We start from the raw sequence: 14,290 nt of genomic DNA on the forward strand, positions 1-14,290 counted from the left end.
TGGCGTTCGAGGGCTCCAAGGGCCTGCAGTCCTGGACACTGGGAGCACCTTCACTCTGATGAGAGAGAGTCTCTGGAGGAAGATCGCTCATCCAGGGGAAGAGCTGGAGTCTGCACAGGACCAGTATTTCATGCTGGCGGATGGACAGTCACACCAGGCCAAAGGTCAAGTTCGCCTCACTTACCTTCTCCATGGAGAGATCTGGTTTCTAGGCACATATATCCTACAGGATCATCACCTGACGTTTCCCCTGGTTCTAGGCTTGGATTTCCTGGAGAAAACTCATACCCAGATTGACATTGTCAATAGGCAGTATGGTGTCAAACATCAGAAGGATTTCTCCTACCATCCTTTTTTGCCACGGTATGAGGGGGAAGCTTCCTGGGACAGGTCCTTATCGAGTGTCAGCCTCTACTTCCATACATCTTGCCAGCCACCTACCACCTCTGATCCAAAACCATGCCAACCGGCGAAGGTGACCATGACCATCACCTCAGCTGAACCATCTCCTGTCGAGCAACAACTCCAGAACCTCCAGCAAAAGTGGTCTTCAGTCTGCACTGATAAGTTGGGAATGACAACAGTCACCCGTCACTCCATCTCCACTGAGGACGAAGTCCCTGTTCGGGGTCGACTGTATAGAGCGTCTCCACTGAAGAAGGCTTTAATCAAGGAACACGTCCAAGACATGCTTCTGGACGGAGTTATAGAACCATCTAACTCCCCATGGTCCTCTCCAGTGGTGCTCACAGAGAAGAAAGATGGTGGTTACAGGTTCTGTGTGGACTACAGAAAGCTGAATGCAAAGACTGTCTTTGATGCATATCCCATGCCCCTCATTCATGACATCCTGGAGTCCCTGAGTGGTGCTGCGGTATTCAGTTCCCTTGATCTACGCTCGGGTTACTGGCAAGTGGCGATGGACTCAGGAAGTAGAGCGAAGACTGCGTTTACCACACCCTTTGGTTTTTATCAATTTAATGTAATGCCATTTGGGTTAAAAAATGCTGCAGCCACTTTTCAACGGCTGATGGAGAGAGTGTTAGGAGACCTCCGAGGGAAGATCTGTTTCGTCTACATAGATGACATCATTGTCTATTCACCAAACTCCGCACAGCATCTTCAAGACCTCGAAGCTGTCTTCCACAAACTTCATCTGGCCCGTCTTACTCTCAATCTCAAAAAATGCCACTTCTTTAAACACACTCTCCATTTCCTGTGGTTTCAGGTGAGGGTGTAGCTGCTGATCCCCACAAGCTCCAAGCCATCCAGGAATATCCCATTCCTACCAACTTGAAGGAGGTTCAACGGTTCCTAGGTTTGGCAGGGTGGTACCACAAGTACATCCCCAGGTTTGCGGATATTGCTGCCCCACTTAACAACTTGAAAAAGAAAGATGTCCCCTGGAAATGGACAGGAGAGTGCCAGAAGAGTTTCAAACTCCTCCAGGAAGCTTTGATCAGTCCTCCAGTCCTCGCTCACCCGGACATCAACAAGACGTTCCGAGTCTTTACTGATGCCAGCGATGTAGGACTAGGAGCAGTTCTGACTCAGCTAGAAGGAGATGATGAGAAGGTAATAGCCTACGCCTCCAAATTACTGAACTCTGCCGAAAAAAACTACTCCACATCTGAAAAGGAGTGTCTCGCTGTCGTGTGGGCAGTAGAAAAATGGCGGCATTATCTGGAGGGGATGGAGTTTGAGGTTGTCACTGACCACGCAGCACTCTCCTGGGCATTCAACAACCCAAAAACCTCTTCCAGACTGACCCGCTGGACTCTTCGCCTACAACAATTCACTTTTACCGTTATTTACAGGAAAGGTAGTCTGAATCTTGTACCTGATGCACTCTCCAGAGCTCCACTTGTACCACCTTCAACTCCTTCTGCGTCAGTGTGTGCTAGCAATGCCCCTGCGAGTAGCATGGATCTTCCCACCACCATGGACCAGATTGCGGCCGCTCAGTCCAAAGACCCAGCTATCTCTGACATCATCAATGACATTGCTTCCAATACTGCCAATGATAACCGCATCTCCTTCATCCAACAGCAGGGACTTGTGTATCGCCGGGTGCCCATTCCTAAACAAGGATTCCGATACCAGCTGGTAATTCCGGAACAGCTGACGGATTCCTTCCTCCACCACTACCATGACAACCCTTTGGGAGGTCACCTGGGCAGGATGAAGACCTTGTTGCGCATGTTGGAGGTTGCATGGTGGCCCTCCATCCGTAAAGATACATGGCACCACATAAAGGAGTGTCAAACCTGCCAGAAGTACAAACCGTCCAACACCAAACCTGCAGGTCAACTCCAGTCCACTACTGTGAAGGAGCCAGGAGAGATGCTGGGTCTGGACCTAATGGGACCTTTCCCAAGAAGTAAAAAAGGTAACACTTACATCCTGGTCATTGTTGATTACTTCACAAAGTGGGTTGAGCTGTTTCCATTGCGGGACAGTAAGACCACCAAGATTGTGAACCTTTTGACGCAGGAAATATTCACTTGATGGGGAACACCGCAACACATTCTTTCAGACCGTGGACCTCAGTTCACGAGCCAGCTACTCGCAGAGGTGTGCAAGACCTGGGGAGTAGTACAAAAACTCACCACCAGTTACCACCCACAGACCAACCTGACAGAACGCGTGAACCGCACCTTAAAGACCATGGTTGCATCTTTCGTCGGGAAAAACCATCAGCTGTGGGATCAGTGGCTACCTGAGTTTCGTTTCGCCCTCAACACAGCCAAACATGAAACCACTGGCTTCTCTCCTGCAGTACTAGCGCTCGGAAGGACCATCAGAGGCCCATTGGACCGATTAATCGCTGTTGCTCCTGCTCCATCCACCGATCCCTACCAACTGCTAGATCGCCAGCAGCAGATTGCCGAAGAGGTGAGGGATCACGTTGCCAAAGCTCAAAAACGGCAAGCTCGGAATTACAATGCCCGGAGAGCACACTGTCAGTATGAAGAAGGTGAGTTAGTCTGGATAAGATCTCACCCCTTATCTGATGCCTCTGGGAAGTTTTCCGCAAAACTTGCCCCTAAATGGTTTGGGCCAGCTCTTGTAACCAAGAGACTTGGACCCAACAACTACAAAGTCAAGTGGGGGGAGCCAGATTATTTCAAAGAGGATACTGTCAATATTGTTAATTTAAAACGCTACTATGGCGTTCATCCCTTGCACCTCCAGTGTGGGGGGGGGAATATGTAGCAATTCCCATGCTACATAATGTGGGTGTAAGTCTCACCCACCTGTCCCTTTAATTAGGGTCAGTAGCCTGGCCAGGTCAAAACTTCATTTACCATAGTTCTTTGCAACCACCCTCTGTTCATCCTCTCTCCCCATTGGCTCATTCAGATTTCCACCCCTCCAATCTCAGAGCTCCTTAGTAGCCAGCAGTTGTATTAAAGCTGGCTAATCAGGCCTGAGGGAGACTCCCTTTCTCAGAGGAATCCATTTAACTACAGCATTTTCTCTACTTAAATTTCAGTGAATCCATTACCATCCTTAGATAATTCCAGTGCATCCGTTCATTTTCTTTTGTTGCTGCACTTTGTCTAAACTCCTCTTTTTGTTTTCACTGTTACTTGTTTAAGTTTAGCTGTTTTTCTAGGTCTGTTTAGTGTTTGTTGTTTTATGTGTGACAGCCTCCATTTTTTCCTGATCCTCCTGATTTTTTCCAAACAACTGTTCACCATTCAACTCAACACTACTGGACAGTCTCAACAATTTCAACGTACTCAATGTTTTCAACTTTCTACAATCACCATCATTTCGGGACACTTTGCTGGACTGCCTTATTTGTGGGTGAGATCATTTCTTTTTCGTTTGGATTTTTTCTACTTTAATTTGATACTTTGTTTCCTGTATTTTTGTTATTTTGTTACTTTGTATGGATTTCAATTACCTGCTATTACTGGACTGTCATTCTCCCACCATCTTTTGTCTATCTGTGTGTGTTGTGTTTGTGAGTGTGGGTTTATTGGAGACCCTCCGGACACTACATTAATTTCTGTTTGGTGATACTGTTTAGCCTTCTGTTTGTCCCTACATATTTATCTGTATCATCTTATTTCTTACCTGTTACCTGCAATTATTTGAATTACTTTCTTATCATTATTCATTTCATTTCATTTGTTCATTTTTTCATTTGTTGACATTATTGTTCACAATAATAAACTGATTGTTCTTGAAATTGACACCTCTGACGTCCCTGCTTTTGCTGTCTGTCACTCTTGCTGACTTATTTAGCTATAGGAATAGGGCCAGTAGTTTCTCCTTAGGGAGGACAGTGCAACTGCTTCTCAGTTGTGCAGAGTGATCGTTGCAAGCTTACACAGGGTAGTGCTGCAGAACGAAGGCTCCTACAGCGTAGCTCTCGCAGGGTAGCTCACACAGGGTAGTGCTGCAGAAAGAAGGCTCCCACAGTGTAGCTCTCGCAGGGTACCTCACACAGGGTAGTGCTGCAGAACGAAGGCGCCCACAGCATAGCTCTCGCAGGGTAGCTCGCACAGGGTAGTGCTGCAGAACGAAGGCTCCCACAGCGTAGCTCTCGCAGGGTAGCTCGCACAGGGTAGTGCTGCAGAACGAAGGCTCCCACAGCGTAGCTCTCGCAGAGTACCTCACACAGGGTAGTGCTGCAGAACGAAGGCTCCCACATCGTAGCTCTCGCAGAGTACCTCACACAGGGTAGTGCTGCAGAACGAAGGCTCCCACAGCGTAGCTCTCGCAGGGTAGCTCACACAGGGTAGTGCTGCAGAACGAAGGCTCCCACAGCGTAGCTCTCGCAGGGTAGCTCACACAGGGTAGTGCTGCAGAACGAAGGCTACCACAGGGTACCTCACACAGAGTAGTGCCGCAGAGCGAAGGCTTCCACAGCGTAGCTCTCGCAGGGTAGCTCACACAGGGTAGCGTCGTAGAACGAAGGCTCCCACAGCGTAGCTCTCACAGGGTAGCGCAGTAGAACGAAGGCTCCCACAGCATAGCTCTCACAGGGTAGTGCTGCGTGTGCAACTCATAATATACACTGTGCGTCATTCACCCTCAACACCGCTACCACTTGACGATAAACAGGGTATGGGACGGGGAGAACACTGAACATAGTGATTACCCAGTGAGAATGAATTGGTGATCCACAGCCAATACCCCACGAACCTTAGGTTTAGGTTATTGTTATGAAATAAACTTCGTTTCAGTACGTAAATGCATCACCCTTATCGTGATTGGGCTGTAGCATATAATGATGATGTCTATTACGAGTTGCACAACTCCACAATATTTTCATCGTGAATAAAATTATACCGGTTTATACAACATATCACCCAACCCTAGAGTGCAGCAGCAAGAATGGCATGACAATAGAATAGCATTTTGTTTACGGATGAAAAAAGGCTTTAACCCTTTGCGGTCCATTGTCGGACTGGGTCCGACATTGCAATTATTCCTCACAGGTCCTTTGTCGGACTGGGTCCGACATCATTATAGCAACGCAATAAACGGGTGTTTAGTCGTTTTTTCTCCGGAAAAAGCCGAGAAAACCATTCAATTGCCGAGTGGTAGCGACAGGAGCCAAGACAAGTCTGAAAAAAAAAAAAAAAAAAGGCGTATTTCATGAATAGTCATACATGGTATCAGGTATCAGATAATGGGCGTCCATAATAAACAAGCTGGCTAAGTGCGTCAGCGCACTGAGACTATCATGGACATTTGCATAGCTTTTTTCAGATGTTATAGTAATAATATAATGACTTGGATCGCATTATTGAGGAGTTTGGTGATAAAACGAGTGATCTGGAGATGATCGATCGGTATGTACGACTATTATTATTATTATTATTTATTTCTTACACAGCTGAACGCTATAGCAAACAAAAGGCTGGGGAGGGGCTGGAGATGCCTAGTGTGTGCTTTGTTGATATGCAGGGCCATTTAAACCCGTTTGACTGTGAAAAAAAATACTTTTAAATAGCGCGTATAAAATTAACTGCGCGTGTGAAAATTAATTAGACCTGGCGTGCCTGACGCGCGATTAATAAATGGACCGCAAAGGGTTAAACAACAGTTTACAAAGGCAATGGCAGGAGTTGACTCGGCACAATTTCGCTGTTGGACTGAAACCAGCCACAGATAAGTGAGCATCAATTTTTAGGGTGGTCACTGACACAAACTGATCTGTGAACAGAAACCAGAACGCAAGTAAAGATACTGAACAGGGAAAACATGACATTTGAGCAAACTTAAAGGATCACTAATGAAAGATCTGAGAGACCAAGAACACTTCTTAAGCGACTCTACACATACAAGAACACACAAGACAGAACACTGGGACGGCAAAGCAAGAACTGAAGGACGCAGGTTCAAGATGCAGTGCTTCATTTTCTTTATGCCCAATAAACAGATGTCACATTATATATTTATTTTTCAAAATTCCATGGCTATAAAATAGACTTTATATGCAAAACAAACAAAACAATCATTATTAATTTCCTCATTTTTTAAAGAATGGTTTCAGGTGTAAAAGCTAAGTTATTCAATTTATTCAACAAAGCGATTAAGAACACAGTAATTAAGGAGGCAGGGCATGCAATGGGACCTAGGGTTACCAGGAGATTCTTTTTTTTCCTGCTGGAAATCAGTGAACAGAAGGCTTGTTCTCCCACTGGCCACCAAACAAATGAGTAGCAACAGCCACTTGATTTTTAGATCAGTATGTACCGGTTATTGTCAGTGACTGCTATTTAAGCAGCAATTATATGCAACCACTAGAAAGCTGCTACTTTCCTGATAAAGTACGATATCATAATATCATACCAGTTTTCCACTTTGAATTCTAAAATTTAGTGTTTGTGAGCAGCAATACCACTGATCTAAAGTTTTAAATTCTTTGGAAAACTACTGACAAGCAGCTGTGGGGTTGCTTTGTGGAGCAGCCTGCTTTTTAGGGGTTGAGGATTTCTGATAAGTCAGTCACAGATCTAGCAATCTGATAAGGTCGGGCTGTGCATATTTTAGTGGTCAGTGGAAAGTTGGATGTGATGCCAGGTTTAAATAGTGAAACTTTTTTATAAGCATAATGCAATGTCAGAGAATGACAGTCTAAAATGTGGCCCACAATGAAGAAAACAAAAATCAGTATTTAGGCTGCACATGATTATGTTTTTTTTATTGATGTGATTTTATTTAAAATGCCCCCCCAACAGTATTTTATTAACAAACTACTTTCCTTATGTTGAAATGCTCTGGTTTTTATTATTATTAGTACAATTTAGGTCTTGGTTGGTGACTCATTGGTTGGTTATTAATATTATCATGATACATTTTTTAAAAATTTGTGGCATGTTAGAAAATGTTTTGTTTCCACCATGGGTGTGTTTCGCTGTCCCTCAGTTTGGTCCTTAAGGGATCCATGATTCAGTAAAGAAGAGGAGGCAATAACAGACAACAGAGTGAGAGAAGAGGAGGCAGGCAGTAGCTCGAGGCCACGGGAAATGTATTCATCATTTAGCTTTCCATCAATCCATCCTTTTCCAGCTCACTTTAGAAGAGCTTTGATATCTGCACTCTCTGCTGCTTCGAAGGCTTTCATCCCATCAGGTCCTTTCGTTTCTTTATCCGCACCCTGCAAAGAAACAGAAAAACAATGAAGTGATCTGATAAACTGATCACACTCATCAGAAGAGTTTTAATTCAGTTTTAATTCTCAGCTCTGGGCTGGTTCTGAAACCCGGGACTGTGTGGGATTGCTGCTAATGCCAAACTCTGACATGCTTTTAACCCCAGGCCTCTCAGATAAAAGTTATTTCTTTCTCCGCTCAGAACTGACACACAAATCACATGTACATAGCACAAATAATCCCAAGACAAAACTGTAATTAAAATCTGCAAACAGAGCTCTGATATTCTTGGTAGAACTCTTTTGAGCATGGGGAAATCTATAAATGAACTGGCAACTGTGATTAATGGAGCACAGATCTCTTTAAAGAGAAGTGGCTTCCCTCCTTATTACTAGGATGTGAAACAGCCTTCTCCTTTCTCGCCCAGGTTATTAAGTGGTTGGCCTATTTGCACCATAAATAATGAGTCAGCCATTCCTGAGATGGATCCATCCATCGATGCCACCCTGACTTTTATCACTCAAACCCATCATCCCTCACTCTAGACGGTCTCTGGCAGGCTTGCTGGTTAAATCTGCACAGCCCTCCAATAAAGCCATGGCATCCCTAGCCCCACAAACCACAATTTTCAAGCTGTACAAGAAATAACATTAAAAAGCTACATGTTTCTGAAGCTCGACTGCATGGGGATTAAGATTTGCTTGATTTCAGAATAAAAAATAAATAAATAAAAAAAAATAAAAAAAAATCATAAACTTTCTGATTTCTTCACAATCAGTTAAGACTTTAAGATTATAGGTTCATCAGGTTCAACTTGTATGGCACATAATGACAGTCGTAGGACTGCAAGCATCTGTGTTTATGTTTTAAGCTTGGTTCCTACTTCAGGCTCCATCATTATTTCTGGTCGGAATTACGCCATCCACACGTGCGTCTTTTTAGGAAAGTTGTTCAGCCTTTTCTTATGCATCTGCGCCCTGAAATCGCATAGGGTCAGATACTACTGAAACATTTCAACATTTGCTGCATGGTCGGAGTGAAGCTGATTGAAGTTTGATAGGCAGGGAAGTTTGCATGGCACCTGCTGCACCAATTAAAGCCCTAATACAATCAAAACTGAATTAAAAAAAACACAAGATGATATAAAAGCCCATTCTACATGAGACAGTCAAACCTTTCAACGTCACTAAAAACCCAGCCCCACACAATCTTTCTGCCTCAGATAACGAGGTCCTTAGCCTGTCACGATATTGGTCTGCCTGTGACTTTGAGATTTCTTCCCTGTCAGAGCAAACTAATTTCAGCTTATAAAATGGTGGGCTGCTTTCACTCTTCAATAGTACTCTGTGACAAGCTGACCTTGTTATCTTTCCCATCATCCAGAGAGAGAAAGTTTTATCGAAGAGGCCAGCAAGAATCCCCTGCCAGGAGGCACCTAATTACTGTGTGCCTGCTTATTTCTAGAAAGCTGAGACTTCAGGTATAAAGAGTTATCACCTGCTCATCCTCCTCCACGTGGCATCTCTTCTTTGGGGATGTCAAGTCTGGTTCATCAGAAACATCTCAACTTTAAAATGTATCCTTAATGTGGTGACCGAGTTGTCTACAATAAAATTCAGGCTACTTTGACCAAGACGAGATTGAAAAACTGTCCCAAATCAACTTCAGAAGATGTTGCTGGAATGAAAATAATGCTCACATCAGAGCAAAGCTTTCCATCTCTTGATTGTGCACGGATACATAGCCTTGATGGACTTCTAAACAATGTGATAAAATCCATTTAACTTCATCAAATTAGAATTACAAACATTGGAAACTGTCCACCTTTCTGTGCCGAGAATCTCTTGGCTTTTTAACTGCTTCTGGCTATACAAACATGTCAGTGTTAGGGTAAACACGTCAACATCCTGGAAGCTTTGTTGTTAGTCACATGGCTTGACTGCAGCAAGCCTGTTGGAGTGAGTATGAACTATAACACATGAGGGTTGACTGTAATAATGTAAACTGTGGTAGATGTCAATACCACTGCCCTAAAATTTCTAAATCTGGTATTCTGTCATTTTTGTGTGTTCAGTAATGTTATAAGGTGGTCAATAAATCACTTCTGGACACACACAGACCCCAGAAGGATCAATAAGGCTTAAAGAGTAAGTAGCAGGGCTCCAGAAAATATAGCGTCCCCACGTGCTGCTACAACTGTTTAAATACAGCGTTACCCGTCCCCACGTGCTGCTACAACTGTTTAAATACAGCGTTACCCGTCCCCACGTGCTGCTACAACTGTTTAAATACAGCGTTACCCTTCCCCACGTGCTGCTACAACTGTTTAAATACAGCGTTACCCGTCCCCACGTGCTGCTACAACTGTTTAAATAACAAACCTGTAATTTTTCTTTCATTGTTACCAACCAGACAACTTTTTACACTTATAACTTTAAAAGCTGTTTCAAGCTCTTTTTGAGATGTCCGCTCAAGGATGTTAATGAAAAGAAATTACAGGTACGTTATTTAAACAGTTGTAGTAACACTATTTTTTGGAACCCCGATACTTACTCTTTAATACAGAGTTAAAAGGCAACCCCACACCCCCTACATTTGGTACAGTACCAGGAAACAGCAGTATTTACATTGTATTTACTGTAAAATATATGTCAAATAAAGCATTAAAGACATTTACCAAAAGATATTCAACACAAGAAAAGCACACTATGATGCTGAGAGAAATTATGAACATCTAGGCTAAGAATCTGAGTTCAACTGCAATTCCAATCAGCAAACTGACACAAGCACACCAAGAGTAAAGTGAAGCAGACGGGCCACTGCAAGTACAAGCTGCTTGCTGGCGATTCCTTTCAGCATTTCCTGGAAAGGCATCGTTCTTAGTTTATTGTGTCAACACCTGATAGGTAGTTAACTACAGACGTGCTCAAATTTGTTGGTACCCTTACAGCTCATTGAAATAATGCTTAATTCCTCCTGAAAAGTGATGAAATTAAAAGCTATTTTATCATGTATACTTGCATGCCTTTGGTATGTCATAGAATAAAGCAAAGAAGCTGTGAAAAGAGATGAATTATTGCTTATTCTACAAAGATATTCTAAAATGGCCTGGACACATTTGTTGGTACCCCTTAGAAAAGATAATAAATAATTGGATTATAGTGATATTTCAAACTAATTAGTTTCTTTAATTAGTATCACACATGTCTCCAATCTTGTAATCAGTCATTCAGCCTATTTAAATGGAGAAAAGTAGACACTGTGCTGTTTGGTATCATTGTGTGCACCACACTGAACATGGACCAGAGAAAGCAAAGGAGAGAGTTGTCTGAGGAGATCAGAAAGAAAATAATAGACAAGCATGGTAAAGGTAAAGGCTACAAGACCATCTCCAAGCAGCTTGATGTTCCTGTGACAACAGTATTATTAAGGAGTTTAAGGTCCATGGAACTGTAGCCAACCTCCCTGGGCGCGGCCGCAAGAGGAAAATCGACCCCAGACTGAACAGAAGGATAGTGCGAATGGTAGAAAAAGAACCAAGGATAACTGCCAAAGAGATACAAGCTGAACTCCAAGGTGAAGGTACGTCAGTTTCTGATCGCACCATCCGTCGCTTTTTGAGCGAAAGTGGGCTCCATGGAAGAAGACCCAGGAGGACTCCACTTTTGACAGAAAAACATAAAAAAGCCATACTGGAATGTGCTAAAATGCATATTGACAAGCCACAATCCTTCTGGGAGAATGTCCTTTGGACAGATGAGTCAAAACTGGAGCTTTTTGGCAAGTCACATCAGCTCTATGTTCACAGACAAAAAAATGAAGCTTTCAAAGAAAAGAACACCATACCTACAGTGAAACATGGAGGAGGCTCGGTTATGTTTTGGGGCTGCTTTGCTGCGCCTGGCACAGGGTGCCTTGAATCTGTGCAGGGCACAATGAAATCTCAAGACTATCAAGGCATTCTGGAGCAAAATGTACTGCCCAGTGTCAGAAAGCTCTGTCTCAGTCGCAGGTCATGGGTCCTCCAACAGGATAATGACCCAAAACACACGGCTAAAAGCACCCAAGAATGGATAAGAACAAAACATTGGACTATTCTGAAGTGGCCTTCTATGAGTCCTGATCTGAATCCTATCGAACATCTGTGGAAAGAGCTGAAACTTGCAGTCTGGAGAAGGCACCCATCGAACCTGAGACAGCTGGAGCAGTTTGCTCAGGAAGAGTGGGCCAAACTACCTGTTAACAGGTGCAGAAGTCTCATTGAGAGCTACAGAAAACGTTTGATTGCAGTGATTGCCTCTAAAGGTTACAAAATATTAGGTTAGCGGTCCCATCATTTTTGTCCATGCCATTTTCATTTGTTTTATTATTTACAATATTATGTTGAATAAAAAATCAAAAGCAAAGTCTGATTTCTATTAAATGTGGAATAAACAATGGTGGATGCCAATTACTTTTGTCAAGTTATTTCAGAGAAAATTGTGCATTCTTCGTTTTTTGTGGAGGGGTACCAACAAATTTGAGCACGTCTGTATAAGATAAAACTGGAACTAAATGAGGATGGCATGCTTTCATTGTAACTATAAAACCATTTGGTAGGCTCCAAGTAGAATGCTGTGATCTTGGTCCTGTATCGTGATGAAAAACAGAAGCATTGCCCTAATCAATTGTGCAAAGTTACCACAAAAAGAACCCAGGTATTTGTATTTTATTTAATTATCATGCAGTGGAGCAAGAACAATAAAAGCTGTGTGTTTGTCCTGGTTGTCAGTTTCACATTTAGATTAATCCAATACAGAAACATTATAAGTGAGGCTGTTAAAGGCAAATACAATGTTAAGGTATACTGCAAAAAGTGTGAAATACAAGTCCAGGGAGGTCTTGCTAAGATCATATAAATGCTCCAGTTAGACCCCCACCTAGAATACTGTGTCCAGTGTTGGTCACTTCACTACAAAAAACCATTACTGAACTTGGGAAGGTACAGGGCAACTTGGCAGATTCCAGTCACTACTTTGAATTTTGCAGAGTACAATACGAGGACATAAATGGAAGCTCAGTAAAAGTATTACATTTTTAACAGATGACACAATTTTAATCTTGTTTTACAGTTTCATGCAAGATGACGTAGTAAAATCTAAAACACTCAAACATTTTAAAATAAACTAGATTGTCCTACTTTCATGAAAAACCACAATGACCTACATTAACAGTTTGCACATGTAAATATGCATGAAAGGACTAACAGTTATTCCTTCTATCACCAGATTATAATACTTCCATGTGATAATGAATGTCCTAACCAAGTTTTGTCACGATTAGAAAAGCAGTTCTCTAGATTAAAGTGTGATGATACAGAAGCATACGAGGTGATAAGAAAATGAATTTTAAAGGCTTTGTTATTACTCCATTAAAAGTAACCTCACAGATCAGTGTACTTTCACAAAAGATAAACCCTGCTAGATAAGGCTGAAAGATCAAGGACTTTTTCAGATGAGCCCTGTATCCATGTTCTTTAATTTTTTTTTTTATTCTTTCCCTCCACACGTTCTGTAGAAGTGCACTGACTTCCGAGAGACAGTTATTTGCATTTGCAAACCACTTCTAAAAACAGATACTGTTAATGCATTTTACAGAAGTGCAAGGAGAGAATACATACAAAAAACAAGACGACTACAAAACTATATACAGCACTGTACTATTAAGGAATAACCAGGGATCCTAGTTTTCCGATAAAATTCTGATAAAAAAATTTAAATCTGCGTTATTGCGCAATTAAAATAAAAGGCTAATATTGAGCGCTCCCCCCTCCCCAGTCACATTAAGATACGCAAACAGTACTACTGAGTAACAGTTAACACAGGAAGTATTCATTGGTACACTTTTAAATTCTATGGAAGTTACAAACTCACCATTGCCATCAACCAATAATATAAACAAACTTACCATTTTACTTCAAACATTACAAAATACTTCTGTGTAGTAATAATAAAAAACTACAAATAGCCTTCATATTATTTTATCTCGAGTTAGTCTGTTATCTGGATGGCTATTGCCAAACTCGTTTTTGGCATCTTGAAACAGCTAAAAATGCACTGGGGGGGGGGGGGGGGGGGGGGGTAACCTCACTCATCTACCTTTCTGTTTATCTAACTTTACTTTCGTTTTTGAAAGTACATAAAACCATCCCTGATTGGTTGTTGGAGCCTTTGGAGATGTCAGTCATTTGGTAAGCAACCAATGGTTGTTTAAAACGGCTTAAAATGGCCGTCTAACGTCACCACTACATCTCTAAGGCTCCAACAACCAATCAGGGATGGTTTTATATACTTTCAAAAACAAAAAGTAAAGTTAGATAAACAGAAAGGTAGAAAGCCCCCCCCCCCCAATCGGGAGATTCTGCGATCACAAGTACAAGCTTACCAAAAAATCATACTAAAATCGGCCAAAATGTTTATAAACCTAAAAATAAATGTACAAAATATTAACTGTAGTGAAATCATCATAGTATAAACATCACGGATGACTCCAATCATAATGCCCTAAAGCCCCAGGCCAATAGAAATACCTTTTATTATGAGGTGCAGCATTTCAGTATCTTGGTTTCTGTTTTGATTACTGAATATACCATGATTTTAAAGCACAGCATTAGCAGAGAGCACACTAAATTG

General features: G+C 42.2%; 1 protein-coding gene across 1 annotated transcript in view; it reads right to left on the reverse strand.

Annotated features, from left to right (window-relative positions):
• Positions 1-6,361: 6,361 nt before the first annotated feature.
• The window catches only part of LOC117420056 (myotrophin-like), a 31,382-nt gene continuing 23,453 nt past the window's right edge, over positions 6,362-14,290 (reverse strand). The window contains exon 4 of the mRNA XM_034033568.3: positions 6,362-7,624. Within this exon, the coding sequence (XP_033889459.1) occupies positions 7,538-7,624 (87 nt within the window). The 3' untranslated portion in view covers positions 6,362-7,537. The remainder of the gene's footprint in view (positions 7,625-14,290) is intronic.

Source organism: Acipenser ruthenus, chromosome 14, assembly GCF_902713425.1.
Source record: "Acipenser ruthenus chromosome 14, fAciRut3.2 maternal haplotype, whole genome shotgun sequence".
Taxonomy (NCBI): domain Eukaryota; kingdom Metazoa; phylum Chordata; class Actinopteri; order Acipenseriformes; family Acipenseridae; genus Acipenser; species Acipenser ruthenus.